Source organism: Urtica dioica, chromosome 12 (assembly GCF_054948205.1).
Source record: "Urtica dioica subsp. dioica isolate 48M chromosome 12, U.dioica_male_clone48M_v1_H2, whole genome shotgun sequence".
In the NCBI taxonomy this organism is placed as follows: domain Eukaryota; kingdom Viridiplantae; phylum Streptophyta; class Magnoliopsida; order Rosales; family Urticaceae; genus Urtica; species Urtica dioica.
The window spans coordinates 20,911,459-20,938,552 of NC_142767.1; the positions used below are offsets into that span (position 1 = coordinate 20,911,459).

The 27,094-nt window shown below is 35.8% G+C and overlaps 5 protein-coding genes across 7 annotated transcripts; 3 read left to right on the top strand and 2 right to left on the bottom strand.

The window, feature by feature from the left end:
- Positions 1-327: 327 nt before the first annotated feature.
- On the top strand, positions 328-1,589 carry LOC149380212 (heavy metal-associated isoprenylated plant protein 12-like). The gene is made up of 3 exons (XM_089603805.1): positions 328-477; positions 574-652; positions 767-1,589. Exons 1-3 carry the CDS (start codon positions 463-465, stop codon positions 1,174-1,176), a joined length of 504 nt encoding a protein of 167 aa, XP_089459931.1. The 5' UTR covers positions 328-462; the 3' UTR covers positions 1,177-1,589.
- A 1,354-nt stretch (positions 1,590-2,943) lies between these two features.
- Positions 2,944-6,339, bottom strand: LOC149380213 (putative F-box protein At5g55150). 2 transcript variants are annotated; one of them, XM_089603715.1, is made up of 3 exons: positions 6,234-6,339; positions 5,064-5,128; positions 2,944-4,373 (listed from the first exon to the last, which is right to left on the bottom strand). In XM_089603715.1, exons 2-3 carry the CDS (start codon positions 5,071-5,073, stop codon positions 3,208-3,210), a joined length of 1,176 nt encoding a protein of 391 aa, XP_089459841.1. In that variant the 5' UTR covers positions 5,074-5,128; positions 6,234-6,339; the 3' UTR covers positions 2,944-3,207. The 2 variants fall into 2 exon arrangements, with proteins under 2 accessions (XP_089459841.1, XP_089459842.1); XM_089603716.1 differs by lacking the exon at positions 5,064-5,128.
- Positions 6,340-7,576: 1,237 nt separating this feature from the next.
- LOC149380214 (putative F-box protein At1g44080) lies at positions 7,577-10,753 on the bottom strand. 2 transcript variants are annotated; one of them, XM_089603442.1, is made up of 3 exons: positions 10,638-10,753; positions 10,211-10,272; positions 7,577-8,856 (listed from the first exon to the last, which is right to left on the bottom strand). In XM_089603442.1, the coding sequence occupies exons 2-3, from the start codon at positions 10,254-10,256 to the stop codon at positions 7,706-7,708; spliced, it is 1,197 nt and encodes a 398-aa protein (XP_089459568.1). In that variant the 5' UTR covers positions 10,257-10,272; positions 10,638-10,753; the 3' UTR covers positions 7,577-7,705. The 2 variants fall into 2 exon arrangements, with proteins under 2 accessions (XP_089459568.1, XP_089459567.1); XM_089603441.1 differs by having other exon boundaries at positions 10,190-10,272.
- Positions 10,754-22,207: 11,454 nt separating this feature from the next.
- Positions 22,208-22,934, top strand: LOC149380215 (heavy metal-associated isoprenylated plant protein 12-like). The gene is made up of 3 exons (XM_089604512.1): positions 22,208-22,286; positions 22,384-22,459; positions 22,559-22,934. Exons 1-3 carry the CDS (start codon positions 22,281-22,283, stop codon positions 22,801-22,803), a joined length of 327 nt encoding a protein of 108 aa, XP_089460638.1. The 5' UTR covers positions 22,208-22,280; the 3' UTR covers positions 22,804-22,934.
- A 3,475-nt stretch (positions 22,935-26,409) lies between these two features.
- Positions 26,410-27,094, top strand: LOC149380216 (heavy metal-associated isoprenylated plant protein 12-like). Its single transcript, XM_089604281.1, has 3 exons — positions 26,410-26,488; positions 26,588-26,663; positions 26,768-27,094. The coding sequence occupies exons 1-3, from the start codon at positions 26,483-26,485 to the stop codon at positions 27,034-27,036; spliced, it is 351 nt and encodes a 116-aa protein (XP_089460407.1). The 5' UTR covers positions 26,410-26,482; the 3' UTR covers positions 27,037-27,094.

A 27,094-nucleotide genomic window follows, 5' to 3' on the forward strand; every position in this document is an offset into this window, starting at 1 on the left:
AAAAAAAAAAAAAAAAAAAAAAAAGAAGAAGAAGAAGAAGAAGAGAGATGTAGATGAATTTAGATAATTCATTTTCTTTTCCTTCATAAAATATAGGTTTAAAATGATCAAGTGAAGAGATAGGTACAATACTGCCAAAATTATTTATAAAATTAGTTATAAGCTCGATAGAATTACAAAACTTAATAAATGATTGACTACACCTCTATATTATAAATTATTTGTTTATTCGCGGAAAGTAGATGGTTAGAAACTTCGTCAGTCAACAATCCCCTTCAAAAAGACCGTAGAAGATTTCAAAGGAGTTGTCAAAAAGATAACAAATGATCGTAGTCTTATGATTATGAATAATACTCAATTCATTCGAGAATCGACTCCGATATAAATACCAATCTCACTCGGACACTCGCTTTACCTTCTACGACATATATAACTTCAATCTTAACGTATATAGCTTTCCTCATGAATACAATGAAGGTTAGAATAATTTTGTAGATTCTTAAATCTAAAAAAAAAAAAAAAAAAAAACCCTCATCTTAATGAACTCCGTTCTTCTCTCATTCTTGTTAGCAGGTACTCGTGACGAAATTGGACTACCAAAATGATGACATAGTCAAGAACAAAGTCATGGAAGTAGCTTCTGGCCATTCAGGTACTTCAAACTGAATTGTATTAATCATACAACGTGTATATAACCGAGTGAGAGATCATCAAACCTGATCTACTGTTTTTATCATACGATATGTTTTTTTTTTTTTTTTAACAGGGGTTGTGTCGATTGCCATGGACACACAGGAAATGAAGCTGACAGTGACAGGGGATATAGATCCGGTGGGTTTAGTGTTCGAATTGAGGAAACATTGTTGCACAGACATACTCTCTGTTGGACCACCCTCAAAGCTGTCGCCGAAGAAGAAGAAGAAAAATAAGAAAAACGTAACGAAGCTCCATCCAAATGCTTACTCTCATCCCTCAAGCATTCAAGATTTGAGAGAGCCAGATATCGAAATCAAGTATTGTCGTATCTATGAAGAGCCACCACAGTGCCGGCATTGGACCAAACACACGGGGCGTAGACCCCGCTGGACTCTGACTCTGCGCCCGAGAGGCCATTCCGGAACGTTCTCGATGCGACGACGGTTGACGATACGAAAATCGACGTTAACTACATCGTGAACGGTGATCACTTGCGGAGAATTCTCAAGCAAATGCTGATTTTGAAGTTATTGTAGCAGGTGGTTTGGCAGGAAAACTGGTTTCCAAAATATATATATATCATTGTCCTGATGATAGGAACCAAGAGAATTTTTAATCTCAGAATAACGAATGACTCGATGAAACAGCGTTTTGACGATGCAAAAGTAATGGAGCTTGTATCTGCAACTTTCGCATAGAAGCTCTTCGTTGTTGTTTGATCACCCTTTTGGTTTCTTTCATTAAAGATTGTAAAGCTCTTTTCAAGGAGCTATGTGGTGTTTTTGCTACTTTTTTCAAGCGCCTGAGCGAACAAGGTGGGCTCGAGAGTCAGCTCGGCTGTCTCTGAGAACGTGTTGTGTTATCGCAGCGATTCATGCAGATCTTCATTAATAAAACATGAGTTATCTTCACAATCAAACTCAATTCCGGGTATTTCGAGTGTCCTTTGGCATCGAGAGCCTAGTGCCCTATACTGCTCCACCATAGCAGAGAATGTGGACTCATAGAAAAAGATCAAAACTGCTAACATAGGAAATAATACAACTCTGATAAACACTACGATCCCATGATCAAAATTCTTCTTGAACTGTTGTTGATCACATCATTAGCATTCAGCAAAATTCTTGCATTCATATATAAAGCATATTATTAAATTGTGTACCATAGAACAAAAAAAAATTATCAATAAACCAAAAAAAATCTCTACACATGAAATAAATAAATTACAAAAGCAAAAGCAGAACTAGATTTGTTGATCACACGGGACTAACACCCATATTGGAATCCGCTTTGAAGCAGTCGCGATGCTAATAACGTCGGAATCAAAACGTATCATCTTTTTCGCTTTAAGATCATAAACACCCCCGAATTGCGAATATTTTGAGCACAAGACCTGAAACCATCGTCGTCGTGGGTGAAGTATATGCAGTTTGGCTTACAGCCCGGAAAGTCCGAAGCTAAAACCAAGACAGAAGAATTGTCGCCCAAAAACAAAGCAAAATCGCGTAAATCCGACACAGAATGCATGTATCGAGCGACATGTAGTAGCTTTCCACTTGACTCGACAAAGTATATATAGGAAATCGATGCTCTTTCGCTACCAACTTCGCATCTCGTACGCCTTGTTCGGAAATTCTAAAAGATGTGAGACGGCCTCGAACATCCAAGGCGTAAAATCGGTTATCGTGACAAACAACTTCGAATATACCACGTCCAACTTTCAGCTCTGCAACGCGTGTCCACGTCGTCTCTTTGAAAGGTCTGATGAAAGCTACTTGAAGAATGCTAAATATATAACCACAACTATGCATTGATCTGGATCGGTCAAAGGATCGGCGGTGATTGTAGCCTTAAAAACGTGATAGTCAACCACATCGATGAAACCATCATTCGGAAACACTGGCGGGTGATGAATAACCGAAGATGACTCCGAGCTGTTGATTTCTTCTTCTTCTTCTTCTTCTTCTTCCGTTGTGGAAAAGCGAGCCTTGTGAAGTGTTACGGAAAAATTGTTTCAACAGAGACGCTTACCAAACAGTACTACTAGCTTCGACTTTGGAAATTTACCGGTTTGGACAGCGTAGACACAGTGTAAGTGCTTACCTTCTTCGCTGGGTAACAAAAGGATTGGAGGCCGATTCAATGTCGCAAATATCGGTCCCCTTGCAACCGAGCGCCACGATTTACAAGTAATTTCGAGTTGTAGAAAATCTTTTACAGTCAGTCTCCCCTGTTTTCTCTAAAATAGAACTCAAAAGGCTCGGAAGTGATGCCCAATGAAGGCTTTGCATCCTAAATTAAGTTTCAAGCATAAAGTGAATATGATAAACATCAATCTAAGTCATTCTGAAAAAAATAAAAAATAAAAAATAAAAAAAATAACCAAATTCTTACATTAATTGATCACATCATAGGCATTCAAAACGATTCATTCAGTCATATTGTACCAGAGAACAAAAAACATCATCATCAATGAACTAAAATAATATCTCTACACATAAAAAAAAAAAACTAGATTTGTCGACCACGCGGGACTACCACCCAGATCGGAATCCTTTTCAAAGCAGTAGCCATGCTAATAAGGTTTGAATCAAAACGTACCATCTTTTTTGCTTCAAGATCATAAACTCCCAAATCGCATACAGTGTTGTAAATATCATTGTCACGAGTGAAGTATATACAATTTTGCTTGCAGCCTGAAGAGTCCAAAGCTAAAACCGAGACAGAAGTATTGTCACCCAAAAACAGAGCAAAATTGCCTATACTTGTGATCTCAACCCACCTCCGTCCATCGGTGTCCAATTCGAAAATCAAGACTTTATATGTTACACGGTTATCGCCAATAGAAACCATGCTAGTTTCGTAATCATATTCATCTTCAAAATGCCAAACAAAGTTCACAAACCGAGCAACATGTAGTAGCTTTCCACGTGACTCGACGAGGTACCGTTTATCACACGTATCGAATGGAACCTTGTTTGCTACTAACTCCACATCTCGTACGCCTTGTTCGGAAATTCTAAAGGATGTGAGAAGCCCTCGATAATCCACGGCATAAAATCTGTTGTTGTAGTATACAATGTCATTTACAAAATCTTTCGGATGTTCGACACTTGTCCACGCCATGTCTTTGCTAGGTCTTATGAAAGCTACTCGACGAAAAAAAGAATATATAACCACGACTATGCATCGATCTGGATTGGTCAAAGGATCTGCAGAGATTACAGCCTTGAACACATGATAGTCAGCTCCGTGACTGAGAATCGGATCATTCTCGCCATGCAATGGCGGGAGAAGAATAACCGATGAAGATTCCAAGTTGTTAGTTTCTTTTTCTACAGTTGTGGAGAAGCGGGCTTTGTGTAGCGTTACGGAATAATCATTTTCTACGGAGACGAGCCAACCGCACGAAGATCCGGCGAAACGCTTCCCAAACGGCACTACTAGCTTTGACTGCAGAAATTTACCGGTTTGGACATTGTAGACACTGTGTAAGTGATTATCTTCTTCGCTGGGTATCAAAAGCATTGGAGCCCGAGGCCATGTCGGAAAGTTCGGTCCCTTTACTACCGAGCTCCACAATTTACAAGTGACTTCGAGTTGTAGAAAATCTTTTACTGTCTCCCCTGTTTTCTCTATAATGGAATCCAAAATGTGCTTCGGAAGTGATGCCCAATCTGAAAGAAAGAAAACAAAAATGCTAACCATTGACAGAAATTTTTACATGAATTCAAAGCAAAGTATAAAACTGCAAACATCAATCTCGTAGGTGTAGCATACAAACATGTATCAATTGGACATAAATGTTAGTGTTTTGTATTTCTTTTTCTTGCCAAAATCAACAAATGTTTTTTTTTTTTCATCTATTACCAAACTTGTTACAAAATAATAGATTTCGTGACAAGTTTGTCATAAAAAAAAACGGAATTTTGTAACAGGCTTATGGTATTTTGTGACTAGTTTGATAATAGATGTGAGGGAAAAAAAAACAATTTTTCGTATAAAAAAATAATAATAATTCCAAGATAGTAATATTTGCGACCAATTCTCATTCAGTAATGTTGTGTGTGAATGTGATATGATTTTTCACAAAAGCGGGAAAAAAATAGTTTTGTCATCCTAAATTAAGTTTCAAGCATTAGATTATGATTCACAGCACTGTCCAAGTCCTAATAATATTAGGAAGATATGTTGGCTTTTAGGATTAACGTTCTGCATTGTAATTTGTACGTGATATGATGTTGTACGTGATATGATGTAGACGTGCACGTACAAGATAAAAGTGAAAACCTTTGAAATAATAATATCAAACAAGCGATACGAGTGTAAGTGTTTAACTAAGAAGAAGAAGAAGAAAAGTTCAGTACCTAGATCCATATGTATGAATATATGGGCATACAAGTATTAAATTCTCTTCCGTTTATCATGCACTCTGCAAATGAAGAAAATATAGAAGGTTGTGATCTGATAAGAAAATAATATGTATGTTTTGTCATGTTTATAACGTGAAAAGGATCTTTAAAAAAAAAAATTGAAAACGACAGTGTTTACTGTTTACTTATAATCCACTTTCCAAAAAAACAATAAAATTTTATTAAAGACCCCTAATTCTTAATCTTAATCGGTTTAGAAAATGAATTCATGTTAGGTCTGTTTGTTTGTTAACTTGAAAACTGTTTTTTATATTTCTAATTGGAAAAGTAAAATAAAAAACTGAATTCAACGTTTGTTTGATAACTCTTGGTTAGAATACAACTAAAAAAGTTTTCAAACTGTATTATGTTTTAATGAAGGAAATCAGAAAAAAAAAATTTAAGTGTTTTCTAATTTTTTCACTCGACTTTTAAACTTTTTTTTTTTGCTTTCTTTGTATTATCTCCTCTTGACATCTCTTTCTTTCCTCTCAACATTTTCCTCACTTTCAACTATCGAATTTATTTTTGTTCCTCGAAAAACTCCAAGTTTTACAATTCTGACGAAAAAAACTTTAAATTCTAATATCTCAACAACCATAACTCCGTTTCACAAACCGTAAATCGGTTTTCACTATTTTTAGTAAAAATTAAGTTATAAAATCTGACAGTTGTCGTTTCGACTCCGACGACAAACGTGGTATTTTCCGGTGACTTTGTGACCAATCATCAAAACGAAAGGTATAACAATGATATTCGCAGTGAAGATTTTCAGTTATTATATACTTCGACGCCTAATTTTTAAGTGGTTATTACACAACTACAAAAAATTGAATAAAAAAATTGAAACCCTACGAAACAGTTATTTGAAAACACCAACTATAAAAAATTGAAAACAGAAAACAAAAACAGTTTGATAAACTAGTGTCTACACAACTCTTGGCAATTTCGAAAAAGCTTGGTCTCCCGTACGTTAAATACTTACTATATGTATTATTTTGTTTCCTGAATCATAATTTAATTTCGAGAAAGCCAAAAAAGTATAAAAAGCAATTTTGTTTCCATCCCACAAATAGAAATCAAAATTTTCGAGATAAAATAAAATAAACTCTGGGAGTAGAGTACCTTGAAACAAACAGCAGTCGACTGAGGAGCGTGAAAAATCAGAGTACTCGTCTCTTCTCTTCGACTACCACGTTCAACCGCTCTGAGGTTTTTTTTTTTTTTTATAAATGATGTAATCTGTGTGTGTGCGCGCTTTTATTGGATGAATATTTATTTAAGGGAAAATATCAACCGTATCTCTTCAATTTAATCGAAATGCGCGATTTATACCCTCAGTTTTTAGAAATATCAGACATGTTCTTTCAGTTTAATATAAATGACATATGTCTCCCCTCAAAATATGTTATATTTCAAATACCATCATTTTCGTTTATTTTTTTACAAAAATAATTTAAATTCTCCAAAATACCCTTCATGAAATAATTTTTTATTTTCTATATTATATACAAAAAAAAAATTAAATTAAAAACTTTCTTTATAAAAAGTTAAGGATTTTTATTTATAAGAGAAGTTTTAATTTTTTTTAATAAAATAGTAAATAAATATTGATTCTATGAGGGGTATTTTGGAGAATTCAAATTATTTTTTGTAAAAAAAAAAAACGAAAAGGGTGGTGTTTGAAATATAACATATTTTAAGGGGAGATATATGTCATTTATATTAAACTGAAATGATATGTCTGATATTTCTAAAAACTAAAGGTATAAATCACGCATTTCGATTAAAGTGAAGGGATACTGTTGATATTTTCCCCTTATTTAATCGCCGTTAGTTCGTCACCATAGTTCCCCTTTTGATCAAAGGCTGTCGATTTTGTGGGCTCGGTTTGGGTGGGCTTGAATGATAATCTCTCTCAGCTTGGGCTTTGTTGCTTTGAAAACAGAGGAGTGGGTCCCACACTGGTCGTAGTTTTGATCTTTGACCGTATTCGTTTACTTAAGAATTTGACTCCATAATAATAAACAAAATAAATACGCTCTCTCCATTCTATTTAGCTTCTCCCTCGATATTCAGCACCAAATGCAAACACATATTATTTTCCTTTGAGAGCTTAACACACCGCTTTTCGCCGCAAAAACAAACAATGAAGGTTAGACTATATTCTGTATTTATTTCTTTTATGCTTTTATTAATGTAAAGTAGAGTGATGAAGGAATTTTATACTTCTTCTTGTTTAACAGGTAGTTGTTATGAAATTGGCCTACCGCAATAACAGTCAAGAAGAAAATAATGAAAGTAGCTTCCCATTATTTAGGTACCCAATAAAATATGGAAGCATGTACATATATATCCCAGAATAAATTTAGGATTATAATTCATGACTTACTATAAGAAAATGGGAGGAATATTCCTATCCCATAATATAATTCTTCATGAACTGCTGTTGATAAAAATCATTGGCATTCAACACCATTCTTTCATTCAGATAAAGCATTTCATTAAAATTTTGTACAAAAAATTCATCAATAAACTCGCATAAAAATTAAACTAAATAACAAAAAAAAAAAAAAACAAAACAAAACAAAACAAAACTAGATTTGTCGATCACGCGGGGCTACCACCCATATCGGAATTCCCATCAACGTATTAGCCATGCTTATAACGTTATCCAAATAAATCATCTTCTTTGTTTCAAGATCATATACTCCCAAGTCGCAAACACTGTCTTCATACGACGACCTATTGTCGTGAGTGAAATATATGCAGTTTCGCTTACAGCCCGAAGAGTCCGAAGCTAAAACCGAGACAGAAGAATTGTCACCCAAAAATAGAGCAAAATCGCCTATACTTGTGATCTCAACCCACTTCCGTCCATCGATGTCCAATTCGTAAATCACGACTTTATAAGTTGTACGAACTTCATCGCTAGAAAAGTTAAAGTACCGATCAACACGTAGTAGCTTTCCACGTGACTCGACGAGGTACAAATTCTTATCATTATCAACATTAGAAATATAATCGTCAATGTCGTCGCCGTCGTCGAATGGAAACTCATCTGCTACTAACTCCACATCTCGTAGGCCTTGTTCGGAAATTCTAAAGGATTTGAGATGCCCTGTATATTGCATGGCGTAAAATCTATTGTTGTGGTATGCAATGTCATATAGAGTACTCTCTTCCAGAACTCCGACACATGTCCACGCCGTATCTTTGAAGGGCCTTATGAAAGCTGTTAAGGAAATGCTTAGAAGCATAACTATGCATTGATCCGAATCGGTCAAAGGATCCGTACTGATTAAAGCCTTGAAAACATAATCGCCAAACCATTTAATGAGACCATCATTCGGAAATAATGGCGGGAGATGAATCATCGAAGAAGATTCCGAGTTGTCAGTTTCTTCTTCAGTTGTGGAAAAGCGGGCTTTGTGCAGTGTTACGGAATAATCATTTTCTACGGCGACTAGCCAACCGCGTGAAGAACCAATAAAATACACCCCAAACGGCACTACTATCTCTGACTCAAGAAATTTATCGGTTTTAACATCGTAGATACTGTGTAAGTGATCATCTTCGTCGCTGGGTATCAAAAGCATTGGAGCCCGAGGCAATGTCGCAAAGATCATTCCCTTCACTACCGAGCACCACGATTTACAAATGATTTCAAGTTGTAGAAAATCTTTTAATGTCTCCCCTGTTTTCTCTATAATGGAATCCAAAATGTGCTTCGGAAGTGATGCCCAACCTGAAAGAAAGAAAATAAAAATGCTAACCATTTGGCATAATTTTTTACATGAATTCGAAGCAAAGCATAAAACTACAAACTTAGATCTCGTAGATGTATACAAAAATATCAATTGGACATGAATATTAGTATTTTGGATTTTTTTAATCAAAATCATCCAAAAAAAAAATGTTTTTTTCACATCTATTCCGAAACTTGTCACTAAAAATTGGAATTTTGTGACAAGTTTGATAAAAAGATGTTGAAAAAACAATTTTGGTGTAAGAAAATTATAATCTTGCAGTATTCACGTTCGATTCTCATTCAACAATTTTGTGTGTGAATGTGATCAAATATTTCACGAGCAAAAATAAAAACAAATAAAGCGTTACTCGTCATCCTAAAGCATTAAGATTAAAATGATAACAAAACTCCAAGTATATGTTCTCAGGTGGAGGCAGTTCAGCTAAAGGTGAATACTCGGTTAATTTCATAATTTTATTTTTTACCAAAATTTCTCTCTTAAATTAACATAAATTTTGATTAAAATTAACCGGTTAACTGTTAACTTAGTTAACCAAAATTATACATAATTTCTTGTTTTAAGCGAATAGTTGTAAATTTTAACCTTGGATTTTGTGAATACTGATTCTATTACTAATGACTTTCCTAATCAATGAATTCAAACCCAACAATAGTAATCAATGCACAATTGCAAGATACAAAAATAATAAATGTTATTCTTTTTTATTTAACGAAAACCAATAAAAAAAAAAAGCATGCATTATATGTGCATTCGATATAAAGTTTTCATAAGAATTAAATGTGAATGATTGTTGGTAACAAAACTTCAATTGCTCTAGCGCATTAAAGGGGGACATTCCTTTCTAAACTTCGAGAATCAAAAGAGTACAAATAAGTATGATTCCGAAAAAGAAAAAAAAAACAAAAAAAACTATCAATGCGCATCGGTTATTTTGGTTGAATTGCATTAATGAGCTGAACAAATAATTATGTAAATAGTTATATTTATGCGTGGTATTTTTGGTTTTGGCCATTGAAATAAAAGAGTGAAGTATTTACATCAATTTATGCATGTAGACGTGATCATTTATTTAATATTTACTAAAAATTAACTATATAGCAATATGAAAGTGTAAATATAATTACATACTTGATTTTTTTCGGTTAACCACAATTAATTGGTTCAATAATTTTTAGGTTTAATGTTAATTTATGATCGGAATTTTTTTGTTAATATTGATTTTTATTTATCTTTAAATTTTCTAACTTACTGCATATTGTATGACAAGAGGGAAAACAATTGAAATAATAACTATCAAAGAAGCGATACCAGACGAAATTAATGCGATACCATTACTTCTGTTGCGAGGTTGGGCTGACTCTCTTCGCCTCTTCATCGTCGTTTGTTAGAGACTTCACATACCCACATTTGAAAGAACAGAAACTGTGATTAATTTAACTCAAATACCCACAACAAATACTGAATGATTACACTAAAACGTAGTTTTATATGGCTTATATTGTTAATATATTCAAAAAATTCTTTCATATAATAAATAAATATTCATCTTAATACTTATACATATAATAAACTAAATAAATATTTAACCTACGGGAGACCAAAGTTTTTTGAAGTCGAAAATAGTTGTATAGATTATTTTGTTTCATGAATCAGAATTTAATTTCGAGAAGCATAATTAGAGAAAGCAATTTTGTTTTCATCCACAGATAGAAAGCAAAAATTTCGAGAAAAAATAAAATTAAAACTATGGGAGTACCTTCAAGTTCAAACAAAGAGCAGTCGTATGAGGAGCGTGAATAATCAGAGATTCAGAGTAATGTCTCTTCTCTTCGACTACCACAGCCAATCGCTCTGGGTTTTTTTTTTTTATTTTTTTAAATAATGAAATCTCGCTCTATTTAAAGCGCTTTTATTGGATGAATATTGTTTGGTTCGAATGTTGAGAGTCCGTTCAGAGTTTGGTTGGGCTTGGATAATAATATATCTATTTCGGATTGGGCTTTACTGATTGTTTGTTGGGCCTTGATCCAAGATGTGCCGTCTTTGAAAACAGAGGAGTGGGTCCCACACTGGTCGTAGTTATGATCTTCCGTTACCGTTGACTTGAGAGCTTGACTCCATTTAGCTTCTCCCTCAATATTCAGCATCAAATGCAAACACATCTTTTTCATCTTTGAGAGCTTAAAACACAACACACAGCTTTTCGCCAAAAAAAAAAAAAAAAAACAAACAAACAAACAATGAAGGTTAGAATATTTTTTTTTTTTTTTTTTTTTTGTATTTTCTTGTATTTCCATAACAAACAAAAAAATTATTTAATTTTCATCCTTTTATTCATATATACAGTACAGTGATGAAGGTGTTTTCTCATTCTTATTGTTAACAGGTAGTTGTGATGAAATTGGACTACCGCGATAACAAAGTCAATAAGAAAGTCTTGAAAGTAGCTTCCCGTTATTTAGGTACTCAAAAAGTTTTGTATTACTTATAAAAAATATATAACCATCCGAGTCTTAAGTCGGTCTAATATTTTAGAGAAAATTGCTTCAAATTTTCAGAAAATAAACTATTATACACAATTTTTTTTAATATATATTTAAAAACCCCTAATTTTGTGCTTTTGCCTAAGACCACACTATAGTGATATGATAACCAAGGTGAAATAAATTTCGAAAATAGCGGAAATTCTCTCAGGGGGCCCCACAGAGCCACCGGAGAAGAAGAAGCAAATCTCTTTGCAAGAACTTATTATGAGTCTCACCACACAAGAATTCAAGAATCTCCAGATTATTACTTTGTAGAGAGCAATTAGATCCTAATCAAAGATACTTCATGTCTCCATCCCTGTCTAGGCCCACGCGCATCTGCTAGCGATTGATGATCAAACTCACTCCTTCCAAAGAAACCTCACAAAACGACATTCTCTAGCAAATGATGATTTAGTCTAGAAGTTCATGTACCAAAGTGCGCTTAGCTTAACTTCCAATGTTATCGCAATGTAACGTCAAACCGTTTTACAATGTTTGGTTTGCAATTATTAGAAGAATACGCAATTTGAGCTCTATTATGATCATTTGACATAATTGACTTGAATCACTACATTCCCTTGATAAAAAAAAAATCATCATTTATATTTAACACGATGCATTGATTCATGCAACGTTGAAAGATTGCATAGTCGAAATTAATTCATACATCCACGTCATATGTTGACCTGTAAAATTAGTACAACAATATCTTACGAAAACACACAGGCTCCGAGTACGAGGACTCCGAGTACTGATATGATTTAGGCAAAACTTTCTCTTTATATTGACGAATCTAATACAAAAGAGCAATGTTTACAAGGGGTTCTAAGAAGAAGAAAGAAAAGAAAAGCGTAAATTTTCCATCCCTCTCTTTGTCTTCGAATATCATATTTATATCCGTCTGGGGTCACTCTCTTCACCATGTGGTCGTGGGTTTAGACGGTTATTCTTGTGATCGTGGGGTGATCAGTCCCATATTTTCGGTAGTTTTTTGGTAACTGCCATCTTCCTTTTACAGAGGTGGGCAGTTACTACGCTGACGTGCGCGTTTTTAGAAGTTGAAACATGTTTTCTTTTGGTTTGACTAGTCTTTGACCCAAGGTCTTCTCTTCTCTCCGAAGTTCTGATCGGTAGGTTTCGTTCTTATCTTATAAACGGATCGTTCATTTTCAATGGTTTGCTCTTGGGTCTATTTTACCTGAGCTCGGTGCTGGATTTTATCTACTGCTCGAGATTCCGACTACTATACTCGGTGCTTGACCAAATTATCCCGTAACATCATATTTGATGAACTTCTAGAAAATTAATTAAAATAATGAATTGCTCACTTATTTATCTCAATATTGTGCTTGGTTTGGAAATAATACGAGCGTTACTTGTGTGTAGGAGGGGTTTTTTTCTATTAAGATCATTGCCGTTTTCTTAGATTAACAATTACAAATTTACTCAAAAACAAGAATAGACTCGTTTATGTTAACCTATAGAAATTCCTTTGTGTTTTTTAAAAATATTGCACCTAAAAAATACTATTTTCGTAATTTTCCCTTTTAGTTTTCTGTTTTTATGGGGCTTTATGGGTAAGAATAGACCTGCATGAGAAATCTTCGGAAAGCTTCATCAAGGCATTTGTAAGTTTTTTTTTTCATTTAACTTCAACTTCTCACGGTACTTATATAGAAACGAAGGGTGAGATGATGGTATTGGAAGAAAAAAAAAGGATAACGGTGGAGGGCCAAACAAAAAATGTTGGTGAAAAATGTATTAATTGATTTATGATTGCTTTTGTGTTGTTTTCTTCATAATTAATTAGTGGGTTCTCGGGTGGTTATGTTTTTGTCTTATATATTTTTGTCCCTAAACACGTGTTTCTCTTTCCTTTCCTATTGTTTTGTACGATAACGTATTTGTTATTGCTTTGGGTTTTTGTGCATTGAAGTATTTGTTCATTCATTCTTATTATATTCAAGCCACTTCCTCAAGTTCCAATTACAATCTTATTTTAATGTGAAATTTGTTGTAATTAGTCAATTTTTTCAATTTTTATTGGGGGAATAGCCTAAGTTTCATTTTATTAAGCAAATAGCTCATATATTCGGCTCAGACCATAATGCTCTTGTTGGAGTATTAGAGAAGTAAATAGACAATATTGAATATTTATTGTCTATTAAGCTGCTGACTTTAGGCAAAAGTTTGAGTGGGGTCCACTCAACGGAATTTGATAATTCTTTCGTATTATTCTTCCTTGCGGAATGGGGTATAATATCGATTATAATTTTGCAAAAATCGGAGCTAGAATGAATGAGAAATTGATGGTTAAAGTATGCTCAAAGAACACATTGGATATGTGTAATTGAAGTGGAAATCAAGAGTCTCACATGGGTTGGGAATGAGTGTTTTGGTAGTGTTTATATACTCTCCTCTTTATTTAGTGGTCAAGCAAGTACAAGAGAGGAGAGTGTGGGTGGGTTATCTCTTAACCCCTCGCGCACACACACACGCACGCCGCCGCCGAGCCGAGCCGGGCCGGGCCGGGCCGGGCCGGGCCGGACCCGGGTTTCGGGTTTCGGGTTTCGGGTTTCGGGAATGTCTCGGTCTCGGGCTTGGGCCTTGGGCCAATTCTATCTTTTTATTGAAATTTCCACTTCATTAATTTGTTAATTCCACAAATAACTTGTGTTATTATGGTCGGAATTAATTTTGTACCATGCATGAATGCATGCAATAATTCTGAGCGCATGCAATAATACTGAGTGGGTATTAACGTAGCAACCATTCGTATCCCTGCGTTTAGTGGGTATTAACGTTCGTAACCGGAGCATTAGTGGCTGTTAATGGTGGTTAATTGCCATAATGTCCGGACTGTTTGTGTGAGGGTAAAGGATGTAACCTCTGAGATAGTAGCCTATAAATAGAGGCTTGCTCATTTCATTCGAAGATACTTTTTCCCTGCTTCTCTCAGCTCCTCCTCTCTCCAGAAATTGTTCTTTCTTTTGTAGTCGGTGCTCAGCTCTGTTACAGGTTTAGTTCGCCGGAGAAGTCCGTTTGGTGCAAACCTCTTCTCGCTTCCGCCGTTGTATCCTGGGAGGTAAATTGCTCGTCGTTTCCGGCACCCACGGGGAGGGCAATATTACTTTAAGGAGACCGTCGAACGGTCCTCGGCCTGTGCTTTCCAATCTTGTTTTTCCCCGCTCATAATATTGTTGTGTTGTAATTTTATTTTCCTTACATCTAAGCTGTCATTTTATTTTCCAGAAAATAAATATTCTGAAGTAATCTTTTCTAACAATCTTAAAGTAATATTCGTTCTTAGACAGCTTGCTCGTGGAAGGAGGTTTAAAATATTTTATTTTATTGTTTGTGTTGATTTTATCAACAATTTTTTAACTTGGTTTGTTTTCTTTGTAGTAATGGAAAACAACAACAACAACATTGTGAACGGAGTGGATGCTTCGGGGAATCCGATCATCCCGCTGCCTTCCAACATGGAGGTATTGACGACCAACGCCACGAACCCGAACATTGTCGTGCAAAATTCGGCGGAGGCTTCGGCCGGGAACGGACCCGCGGGTCTTGTTCAATCGATGGCGGCTATGGCCGTGAACGGACCCGCGGGTCATGTTCAAAATGCGGGCGCGGTCCGAGGGCCTCCCGTGATGATGCCGGCCGAGAAACCGGGGAAGTTCGATGGCTTGAACTTCAAAAGATGGCAACAAAAGATGCTCTTTTATTTGACCACCATAGGCCTTGTACGGTTTTTGACCGACGATCCTCCGATTCTCCAAGAGGACGAGACCGATCCGAAAGTGAGAATGGCGTTTCTCGCTTGGAAGGATTCCGACTATTTGTGTCGGAATTATGTGATGAATTGTCTAGCGGACTCCCTATACAACGTGTATAGTTCCAAGGCGTCTTCTAAAGAGCTTTGGGAATCACTCGATCGGAAATACAAGACCGAGGACGCGGGCTCGAAAAAATACATTGTGGGCCGCTTCCTCGAGTTCAAGATGGTGGACAATAAGACGGTCGTGAGTCAAGTGCAAGATTTGCAACTTATCTTTCACGAGATTCAAGCCGAGGGAATGACCATTAGCGAGTCTTTCCAAGTTGCCTCCGTCATCGAGAAACTACCTTCGGGTTGGAAGGAATTCAAGAACTACCTGAAGCACAAGCGAAAGGAAATGAGTCTTGAAGATTTGGTGGTTCGCCTTCGCATAGAGGAAGACAACCGTGGCTCCGACAAGAGGTTCAAAACCACGTCCGAGAGAGCCAACATCGTCGAGCATGGTGAAGGCTCGAGAGGCAAGAAGCCCGCCAACAAGCTTGGGGCTAAAGGGGCTGCTTTCAAGAAGAAGAACCAACAAAAGTTTGTTGGAAAGTGCTTCAACTGCGACAAAGAAGGTCACCGCGCCGCGGATTGCCGAAAGCCGCAAAAGAAGAAGAAGAGTGAGGCCAATGCCGTCGAGACCTAGGGAGATGACCAATTTCTCGTCGCCGTGGTCTCCGAAGTAAACATGGTAGACTCAAACCCGAAGGAGTGGTGGTTAGATACTGGTGCTACCCGCCATGTTTGCTCCGACAAGAACGCGTTTTGCTCGCTCGACATGCGCCCGACTGGGGAGAAGCTGTTCATGGGAAATTTGGCCACCTCCGACGTCATGGGGATTGGCCACGTCATCCTCAAAATGACCTCTGGGAAAGAAATGAAGCTCACCAACGTTCTCTACGTGCCCGACATTAGGAAGAATCTTATTTCTGGAACTCTTCTTTGTAACCATGGGTTTAAAATGGTTTTTGAGTCTCAAAGGATTGTTCTTAGTAAAAATGGGATGTATGTGGGTAAAGGCTATATCAAAGACAATATGTGGAAGATGAATGTAATCGCCATTACTGGCAAGAATAATAATGAGAATGCTTCCTCTTCTGCTTATATGCTTGAGTCATCTAATTTGTGGCATAGTAGACTTGGTCATGTGAATTATGATACTTTGCGCAAATTAATTAATTTGGATTGTATACCAAAATTTAATATTGATTCTAAACACAAATGTGAGATATGTGTTGAAGCCAAATTAACGAGAACATCTTTTCATAGTGTTGAAAGGAAAAGTGAGTCACTTGAATTAATCCATACCGATCTATGCGATTTGAAATTCATGCCTACAATAGGTGGTAACAAATACTTTGTGACTTTTATTGACGATAGTACGAAGTATTGTTATGTGTATTTGCTTAAGAGCAAAGATGAGGCAATTGAGAAATTTACCATGTATAAATTGGAAGTTGAGAATCAACTTGGGAAAAAGATTAAAATGGTGCGTAGTGATCGTGGAGGTGAATATGTGGAACCATTTGGTGCGTTTTGTGCTCAACATGGAATTATTCATGAAGTCACTCCACCATATTCACCTCAATCGAATGGCGTTGCCGAACGAAAGAACCGTACTCTCAAAGAGATGATGAATGCAATGTTGCTAAGCTCGGGGTTACCACAAGAAATGTGGGGGGAAGCCATTTTGGCTGCGAATTATCTTTTGAATAAGATACTTCGGAAGAAAGAGGATAAATCCCCGTCTGAATTGTTTAGAGGAACGAAACCTTCCTATAAATATTTGCGAATGTGGGGGTGCTTGGCCAAGGTTTTGGCTCCCGCACCTAAAAGGATGAAGATCGGACCGAAGACCGTAGATTGTGTATTCATTGGTTATGCACATCGTAGCAATGCTTATCGCTTTATTGTGCACGAATCTAAGAATCCTGATATACACAAAGGTTCTATTATTGAGTCTAAAAATGCATCGTTTTTTGAACATGTATTTCCGTATAAGACTAAGGAAGATGAACCGAGTTCTTCAAATCAACAATTTGAGAATATAGAAGAAATATCTCAAGAGTTTGATGAGGAATCCGAGGATGAGATAGAATCTGAACAACCTCGAAGAAGTAAGCGAGCTAGGGTGGATAAGTCATTTGGATCTGATTTCCTTACCTATATGTTAGAGGCAGAACCTCTAAGTTATAAAGAGGCTGTAAATTCAGTCGAGGGTCACTTATGGAAGGATGCCATAAGAAGTGAAATTGACTCGATAATGCATAACCACACGTGGGAACTAGTTGACCTTCCTCCTGGAAGTAAAACTCTTGGTTCTAAGTGGATATTCAAAAGGAAGATGAAAGTGGATGGCTCAATTGATAAATACAAGGCGAGACTTGTAATTAAGGGTTATAGACAAAAAGAAGGTCTTGACTATTTTGATACTTATTCTCTCGTGACGAGAATAACATCTATAAGATTGATTATAGCCATTGCCACTTTGCGCAATCTTGAAATCCATCAAATGGATGTGAAAACTGCTTTCCTAAATGGTGATCTCGAAGAAGAGATCTATATGGACCAACCCGAGGGTTGTGTTGCACATGGGCAAGAAAGGAAAGTATGTAAACTGATTAAGTCATTGTATGGACTTAAACAAGCCCCAAAACAATAGCATGAAAAATTTGACAATGTCATGATGTCAAATGGCTTCAAGATCAACGAGTGTGACAAATGTGTCTACATTAAAACGACCGAACGCGGTTATGTGATTTTGTGTTTATATGTAGATGATATGCTTATTGTTGGAAGTAATGAAAGCATGATTAAATCCACAAAAGATATATTGAACTCGAGATTTGACATGAAAGATTTGGGATTGGCCGATGTTATCTTGGGGATCAAGATTAAAAGAACATCTAATGGACTTGTTTTGAGTCAATCACACTATGTTGATAAAATTCTAGACAAATTTGCAAAGAATGATAGTGGAGTCTCTAGAACTCCAATCGACACTAGTCACCATTTGTCTAAGAATAAAGGAGATAGCGAGTCTCAAAACGAGTATGCTCGAATAATAGGAAGTCTAATGTACTTGATGAATTGTACGAGACCTGACTTAGCTTACTCTGTAAGTAGACTTGCGAGATACACGAGTAATCCAAGTTCTGAACACTGGAAAGCAATCGTGAAAGTACTGAGGTATTTACGATTCACTCGTGATTACGGTCTACACTATACTAGACATCCCGAAGTCATTGAAGGTTTCACTGACGCGAGTTGGATATCTGATATACAAGACTCTAAAGCCACAAGTGGATATGTATTCACTTTAGGTGGTGCGGCTGTGTCTTGGAATCTGAGTTTGTTGCGTTGGATAAGTGTGGTGAAGAAGCTGAGTGGCTAAGAAACTTCGTAGAGGATATTCCAAATTGGACAACACCTGTGCCTGCAATATGTATATATTGTGATAACCAATCTGCAATTGGTAGAGCACAAAGTGTTATGTATAATGGTAAGTCTAGACATATCCGTCGACGACATAATACCATAAGACAACTTCTCTCGTCTGGAGTCATAAGTGTTGACTATGTAAGGTCCAAAGACAATATTGCGGATCCGCTAACCAAGGGGTTAAATAGGGACCAAGTAGAGAAGATGTCAATAGGAATGGGACTAAAGCCCATGATATAAAAGTTTTAGCAAAGGAAACCCAACCATGATGACTGGAGATCCCAAGAACTTGGTTCAAAGGGACAACCTAACTGCTAAAACAAAGTGAGGTCACTGTGAGGGGGAAAACCCCGGTCCTATTCCTATGATAAAAACGGTGACACCCGTACGAGGCTAAGCATTGTGCTTTTAATGATTCTTTGAAATCGGATTTTTGAGATTCCGAACGAGTAATGCGGGATTACTCTTTGGCGTAAGGATCACCTATGTGAGAGAGAAGTGAGGCCGCTTCGAAAGAGAATTAAAGGGGCGTAATTCTTTAGAAACTCTTACAGAACCAGGCGCATGTTCAGGGCCGAAATGAACATAACCATGAGAACTAAAACCTGTGGCAGGAAGATATCAGCGAGATATATGCTCATCGTTTATATACAAACGACTAACAGTTCAAGGACACCGTGTCTACTGAGTAGTCCGTAAACATGACATACTTCTACAAGGGAAGGTTCAAGGACTTTGTCTACCTATCCTATACTGGTATTGACCGTAGAACTGATCACCATATTGAGTCGTGTCGAGTCTTTTTGTTGTCGTCATGCAATTTCATTCATGTGGGGGATTGTTGGAGTATTAGAGAAGTAAATAGACAATATTGAATATTTATTGTCTATTAAGCTGCTGACTTTAGGCAAAAGTTTGAGTGGGGTCCACTCAACGGAATTTGATAATTCTTTCGTATTATTCTTCCTTGCGGAATGGGGTATAATATCGATTATAATTTTGCCAAAATCGGAGCTAGAATGAATGAGAAATTGATGGTTAAAGTATGCTCAAAGAACACATTGGATATGTGTAATTGAAGTGGAAATCAAGAGTCCCACATGGGTTGGGAATGAGTGTTTTGGTAGTGTTTATATACTCTCCTCTTTATTTAGTGGTCAAGCAAGTACAAGAGAGGAGAGTGTGGGTGGGTTATCTCTTAACCCCTCGCGCACACACACACGCGCGCCGCCGCCGAGAGGAGCCGGGCCGGGCCGGACCCGGGCCCGGGTTTCGGGTTTCGGGTTTCGGGAATGTCTCGGTCTCGGGCTTGGGCCTTGGGCCAATTCTATCTTTTTATTGAAATTTCCACTTCATTAATTTGTTAATTCCACAAATAACTTGTGTTATTATGGTCGGAATTAATTTTGTACCATGCATGAATGCATGCAATAATTCTGAGCGCATGCAATAATACTGAGTGGGTATTAACGTAGCAACCATTCGTATCCCTGCGTTTAGTGGGTATTAACGTTCGTAACCGGAGCATTAGTGGCTGTTAATGGTGGTTAATTGCCATAATGTCCGGACTGTTTGTGTGAGGGTAAAGGATGTAACCTCTGAGATAGTAGCCTATAAATAGAGGCTTGCTCATTTAATTCGGAGATACTTTTTCCCTGCTTCTCTCAGCTCCTCCTCTCTCCAGAAATTGTTCTTTCTTTTGTAGTCGGTGCTCAGCTCTGTTACAGGTTTAGTTCGCCGGAGAAGTCCGTTTGGTGCAAACCTCTTCTCGCTTCCGCCGTTGTATCCTGGGAGGTAAATTGCTCGTCGTTTCCGGCACCCACGGGGAGGGCAATATTACTTTAAGGAGACCGTCGAACGGTCCTCGGCCTGTGCTTTCCAATCTTGTTTTTCCCCGCTCATAATATTGTTGTGTTGTAATTTTATTTTCCTTACATCTAAGCTGTCATTTTATTTTCCAGAAAATAAATATTCTGAAGTAATCTTTTCTAACAGCTCTCACTTTTTTCGCGAATAGGTTAATTTAATTAACGTACTGAAGTGAGTTATGTTAATTAATTAACTATTGGTTGAATATTGCTTATGTTCTGATTTTTTGTGAGTAAAGTAAATTTACTAAATGATTGAATTGAGAATTAGATTAATTAATTGAATGCTTTGAATATCAACTGACTTAAGCTCTTATTTTTTTTAATTTTTTTGTGAATTTCAAATCCTTTACGAATCAGTTAATTAATTAACTTAACTCAGTCCAGTACGTTAATTAAATTAACATATTCGCGAGTGTACAGTGAATTAACAAAATCATAGATTTTTCTTTCTCTTCTTCTTTTTCTGCGGCGAGGATTCGTCGAGGCCTCCGTCGAACCGGTTCGACTCGAGGCGGAGAGTCAGCAGTCTCGGGAGACGAGCGAGCTCGGTCGCCGGAATCTCACCGGTGAAACGGTTATGCGAGAAATTCAGTCTTTGGACTCGCCGAAGCTTCGAGATCCCGGAGCAGGAGGGCGTGGCGGCGGTAGATGTGGTAGAGGAGTCGTCGTCGGAGAGGTTTGGGGCGACGGTGAAAAGGAAGGAGTTAAGGTTAAGAGAGGTTATGGATGATAGGGGTAGTTTAAGTAGTCTATTAAAGTTTGGATATTTACTTAATAAAATAAAACATGGGCTAGTCCCTTAATATTGTTGAGCTAATTTGGCTATTCTTTAAAATAGCCCTATTTTAATAGCATCTTATTGATTAAATTTCCTAAATATTATTTTATATTTACCTACAAAGTAGGTTTCAACACAAAAGAATATAAAATTTATATTTGTATAAACGTTTATATCAATGGTTTATATATATTGAAGTCAATATATTTTCTATTTTATTTTATACAAATCATTATATATAATACATTATATATATGGTGTGCATCTCTCTCTCTCTCTCTCTCTCTCTCTCTCTCTCTCTCTCTCTCTCTCTCTCATTGAAATTGCATGGTGGGTACATCTATTCAAGACGTACCTCTATGTGGGAATACATATCTTATATTCTGACCCCACTGTGGGAACATTTTGCATGTTCGTTGATTCAAGTCTATAATAGAAACGCATGCAAACTGGCACATGTAAAAAAAACAATAATCATTTGATATGAAAACTGGACGAAACGCATCGTTTAAGGTAAAAGACAGCACCTGAAAAACTAGCACATGTATCTCTCTATACATGAATAAGGTCTTCCTCTCCGCGTGGCTTGTACTTGCTATACAACAGAGTAAAACTTTCAATAAATTTAGCTCATTTCGTTGTAGCGCCGTCCGTCCTTCCGCCACAACAAACGGCGATCTTTCAAATGAGTGGGTCCCACACTGGACGCGGTAAAATAATGACGATAGTTATTATGACCTGACTTAGTAGTTAAGTACCACAGTACTCTTTTTTTTTTTTTCCTTTTTTGGGAGGAGACCTTACAACACTCATTGATTGAGAGTTTGACTCCACCCTATAAATAATACCAATACGCACTCCAAGTTTTTCTCACAAATATTTAACAGTATACCCAATCCAAACACTCTTGTTCGCCTACGAGAGCTGAATATATCTACCTTTACGCCACGATACAACAATGAAGGTTAGAATAATTTTATATATATTCCTTAATTAGTTTCAATTTTTATTTTTTCTCTGATTTTAATAACGATGAATTGTTTCTTTATTCATGTTAACAGGTAGTTGAGATGAAACTGAACTTCCATGGTGACAAAGTCAAGAAGAAAGTCATGACAGTGGCTTCTGGTCATTCTGGTACTTTTAAGTTCACTATAGAATATATATAATCGACTGAGATAATAATGAAAATATATGACCTTGTGTTTTGATCATCAAACGTGGTATGTTTCTCAGGTGTTGTTTCTGTTGCGATGGACATGAAGGAAATGAGGCTGACAGTGACCGGAGATATTGATCCGGTGCGATTAGCGAGCAGGTTGAGGAAGCATTGTCACGCAGAGATAATCACAGTGGGGCCCACAAAGAAACAAGAGCCAATTAAGAAAGATCCACCAAAGTTCATTCAAGCTTATTACGAGCCTCGTCACTACCCTCCGGCTCAGCCTCCGCTATATTACTGTGTTGGAGCAGATCAATAAGAAAATTCCAATGCTTGTGTTATCTGCTGAGCTTTCTATATAATTTCTTTTTCTTTTTTTAAAGATAATTACTAAGAGTGTTTTTTTTTTCTTTCGAATTACTCAGCTATTTTTGTGTTGTTTTCAAGGTTTTTTTTTTTCTTCTTCTCAAAGTTGATACCTGAGAGAGTAATAATAATACTTATATTTAGTAAACATTTAAATTCTATTTCTACATTTCTGCTCACGATGTAAACGCATTCAAATGTTCTCTACTTTGAAGAAATGTTCCTAAAGATAAAATTATATATTAAATTAAGTAAATTGTGTAATTATTATTATATTGAAATATATAAAATAATCATATACCAGTTAAATTAATCATTAGTAAATATATAAAATTATTGTAATAGTGTTATATTTCATTCAATTTTTTTACTATTATATTTCATTAATCAGATGTGACATTTTTAATTTTAATTACATAATAATAATAATAATTTTTAAGAATTATGTTAAATACTTTACAAAAATTTGTATACTACCTAAGTGATATACAGTCTGAATGAATATTACCAAACGTGAAATCTGTTCACTCTTCTTTTAATTGCTTTTTTGTGCTATTTATGAACACAAATTCAAAATGCCACTTCATACATCGATTTTAAATTAGGAATACTCAATTTTCATTTCAATATTTTTTTACGACACTGTTGTTTATGAACAAACATTTCTCTTTTGAAAGGTTCTATAAAGAGTTTTCAAAGGTTTCATATCAGTAATTAGTATTCATAATTTTCCCAATGGTAGTTGAAAAACTACTAGAAGGACTTCTATTATATATACAAAGTAATAAAAGCTTTTTTTTCTTTCTATGACGTATATAAAGAAATGTCTCTTTAGACTCTTTATATATTTGTCGTCTACTGTTTTAATTTAATATGTATAAGGTCAAACTGTGGTCATACGGGTAGATAATATGTGTATAATTCTAATATATATATGATTCAGTGTATGCTATCATCCAGGGAATAACTTATAGATATTATATAGTAATATAACGATTAGTATTCAATTTTTGGAACTGGAAAAGCAAATGAGAAATTTCATGACACAGCAAGACTGATTAACAAACGTGATGTATGTACATATAAAGTTCAATTCGATGTATCGACTCGTAATCTGATTTGATTAACTTGGTCAGCGCACGAGCTAAATAAGCAACTAATTTATTTATTGCTATATCTTGTAGTCCCATATACGTACCACATTAAAATACTTATAATGGCGAGTAATACATATAATAAGGTCTTCCGTTGATTGGGTCAATTGTCTAGACAACGTGTCTTCGACAAGTCTTGGGTAAACTTTCACCTTTGAATTAATATATAACCATCCGAGTCTTAAGTCGGTCTAATATTTTAGAGAAAATTGCTTCAAATTTTCAGAAAATAAACTATTATACACAATTTTTTTAATATATATTTTAAAACCCCCTAATTTTGTACTTTTATCTAAGACCACACTACAGTGATATGATAACCAAGGTGAAATAAATTTCGAAAATAGATCTTTTTTATAAAAAAAAAAAAAATTGATGCTGTTAGTGTGCAAACTTAGGAAGCATTGTCACGCGGAAATTCTAGCAGTGGGTCCCACAGAGCCACCGGAGAAGAAGAAGAAAGATGAAGCAAATCTCTTTGCTAGAACTTACTATATGTCTCACACTCTCACCACACAAAGCATTCAAGAATCTCCAGATTATTACTTTGTTAGAGAGCAATTAGATCCTAATGAAAGATACTTCAAGTCTCCATCCCTGTCTAGGCCCACGCGCACCTGCTAGCGATTGATGATCAAACTCACTCCTTCCAAAGAAAGCTCACAAAACGACATACTCTAGCAAATGATGATTTAGTCTAGAAGTTCATGTACCAAAGTGCACTTAGCTTAACTTCCAATGTTATCGCAATGTAACGTCAAACCGTTTTACAATGTGTAGTTTGCAATTATTAGAAGAATACGCAACTTGAGTTCTATTATGATAATTTGATATAATTGACTTGAATCACTACATTCCCTTAATAAAAAAATCATCATATATATTTAACACCATACATTCATTCATGCAACGTTGAAAGATTGCATAGTCGAAATTAATTCATGCATCCACATCATACTTGATGAACTTCTAGAAAATTAATTAAAATAATGAATTATTTACTTATTTATCTCAATACTGTGCTTGTTTTGGAAATAATACGAGTGTTTCAGGTGTGTAGGAGGGTTTTCTTTTCTATTAAGATCATTGCGGTTTTCTTATATTAACAATTAGAAATTTACTCAAAAACAAGAATAGACTCGTTTATATTAACCTATAGAAATTCATTTATGTTTTTTAAAAATGTTGCACCTAAAAAATACTATTTTAGTAATTTTCCCTTTTAGTTTTCTGCTTTTATGGGCTTTATGCGTAAGAATAGACCTGCATGAGAAATCTTCGGAAAGCTTCATCAAGGCATTTGTAAGATTTTTTTTATTTAACTTCAACTCCTCACGGTACTTATATAGAAACGAAGGGTGAGATGATGGTATTGAAAAAAAAAAAAAAAAAAAAAAAAAAAAAAAAAAAAAAAAAAAAAAAAAGGATACGGTGGAGGGCCAAACAAAAAATGTTGGTGAAAAATGTATTAGTTGATTTATGATTGCTTTTGTGTTGTTTTCTTCATAATTAATTAGTGGGTTCTCGGGTTGTTATGCTTTTGTCTCATATATTTTGTCCCTAAGAACGTGTTTCTCTTTCCTTTCCTATTGTTTTGTACGATAACGTATCTGTTGCTTTGGGTTTTTGTGCATTGAAGTATTTGTTCATTCATTCTTATATTTACCTACAAAGTAGGTTTCAACACAAAAGTATATAAAATTTATATTTGTATAAACGTTTATGTATATTGAACTTAATATATTTTCTATTTTATTTTATATAAATCATTATATAATACATTATTTATCATGTATATAATATAAAATATGGTGTACATCTTTTTTTCGACTTCTCTCTCTCTCTCTCTCTCTCTCTCTCTCTCTCTCTCTGGTGGGTACATCTATTCAAGACGTACCTCTATGTGGGATCTTATATTCCGGCCCCACTGTGGGAACATTTTGCATGTTCGTTGATTTAAGTCTATAATAGAACGCATGCAAACTGGCACATGTAAAAAAAACAATAATCACTTGATATGAAAACTGGACGAAACGCATCGTTTAAGGTAAAAGACAGCACCTGAAAAACTAGCACATGTATCTCTCTATACATGAATAAGGTCTTCCTCTCCGCGTGGCTTGTACTTGCTATACAAGAGAGTAAAACTTTCAATAAATTTAGCTCATTTCGTTGTAGCGCCGTCCGTCCTTCCGCCACAACAAACGGCGATATTTCAAAGGAGTGGGTCCCACACTGGACGCGGGAAAATAATGACGGTAGTTATTATGACCAAGTCCCACACTCTATTTTTTTTTTTTATTATTTTGGGAGGAGACCTTACAACACTCATTGACTCGAGAGTTTGACTCCACCCTATAAATAATACCAATACGCACTCCAAGTTTTTCTCACAAATATTTAACAGTATACCCAATCCAAACACTCTTGTTCGCCTACGAGAGCTGAATATATCTACCTTTACGCCACGATACAACAATGAAGGTTAGAATAATTTTATATATATATTCCTTAATTTAGTTTCCATTTTATTTTTTCTCTGATTTTAATAACGATGAATTGTTTCTTTATTCATGTTAACAGGTAGTTGAGATGAAACTGAACTTCCATGATGACAAAATCAAGAAGAAAGTCATGACAGTGGCTTCTGGTCATTCTGGTACTTTTATAAGTTCACTATAGAATATATACAATCGACTGAGATATAATTAATGAAAATATATGACCTTGTGTTTTGATCATCAAACGTGGTATGTTTCTCAGGTGTTGTTTCTGTTGCGATGGACATGAAGGAAATGAGGCTGACAGTGACCGGAGATATTGATCCGGTGCGATTAGCGAGCAGGTTGAGGAAGTATTGTCACGCAGAGATAATCAAAGTGGGGCCCACAAAGAAAGAAGAGCCGAAGAAAGATCCACCAAAGTTCGTTCAAGCTTATTACGAGCCTCGTCACTACCCTCCGGCTCAGCCTCCGCTATATTACTGTGTTGGAGCAGAAGAAGAATATTCCAATGCTTGTGTTATCTGCTGAGCTTTCTATATAATTTCTTTTTCTTTTTCTTTTTAAAATACAATTACTAAGAGTGTTT

Excerpts from the sequence above, each read along its gene's own strand:
- LOC149380212 (XM_089603805.1), top strand. Across the intron at positions 653-766 it reads AGTAGCTTCTGGCCATTCAG|GGGTTGTGTCGATTGCCATG; the intron begins GTACTTCAAACT and ends TTTTTTTAACAG.
- LOC149380215 (XM_089604512.1), top strand. Across the intron at positions 22,460-22,558 it reads AGTGGCTTCTGGTCATTCTG|GTGTTGTTTCTGTTGCGATG; the intron begins GTACTTTTAAGT and ends TATGTTTCTCAG.
- LOC149380216 (XM_089604281.1), top strand. Across the intron at positions 26,664-26,767 it reads AGTGGCTTCTGGTCATTCTG|GTGTTGTTTCTGTTGCGATG; the intron begins GTACTTTTATAA and ends TATGTTTCTCAG.
- LOC149380214 (XM_089603441.1), bottom strand. The coding sequence starts at position 10,256 with ATGAAGAGGCGAAGAGAGTCAGCCCAACCTCGCAACAGAAGTAATGGT. Across the intron at positions 8,857-10,189 it reads TATCGCATTAATTTCGTCTG|GTTGGGCATCACTTCCGAAG; the intron begins GTATCGCTTCTT and ends TCTTTCTTTCAG.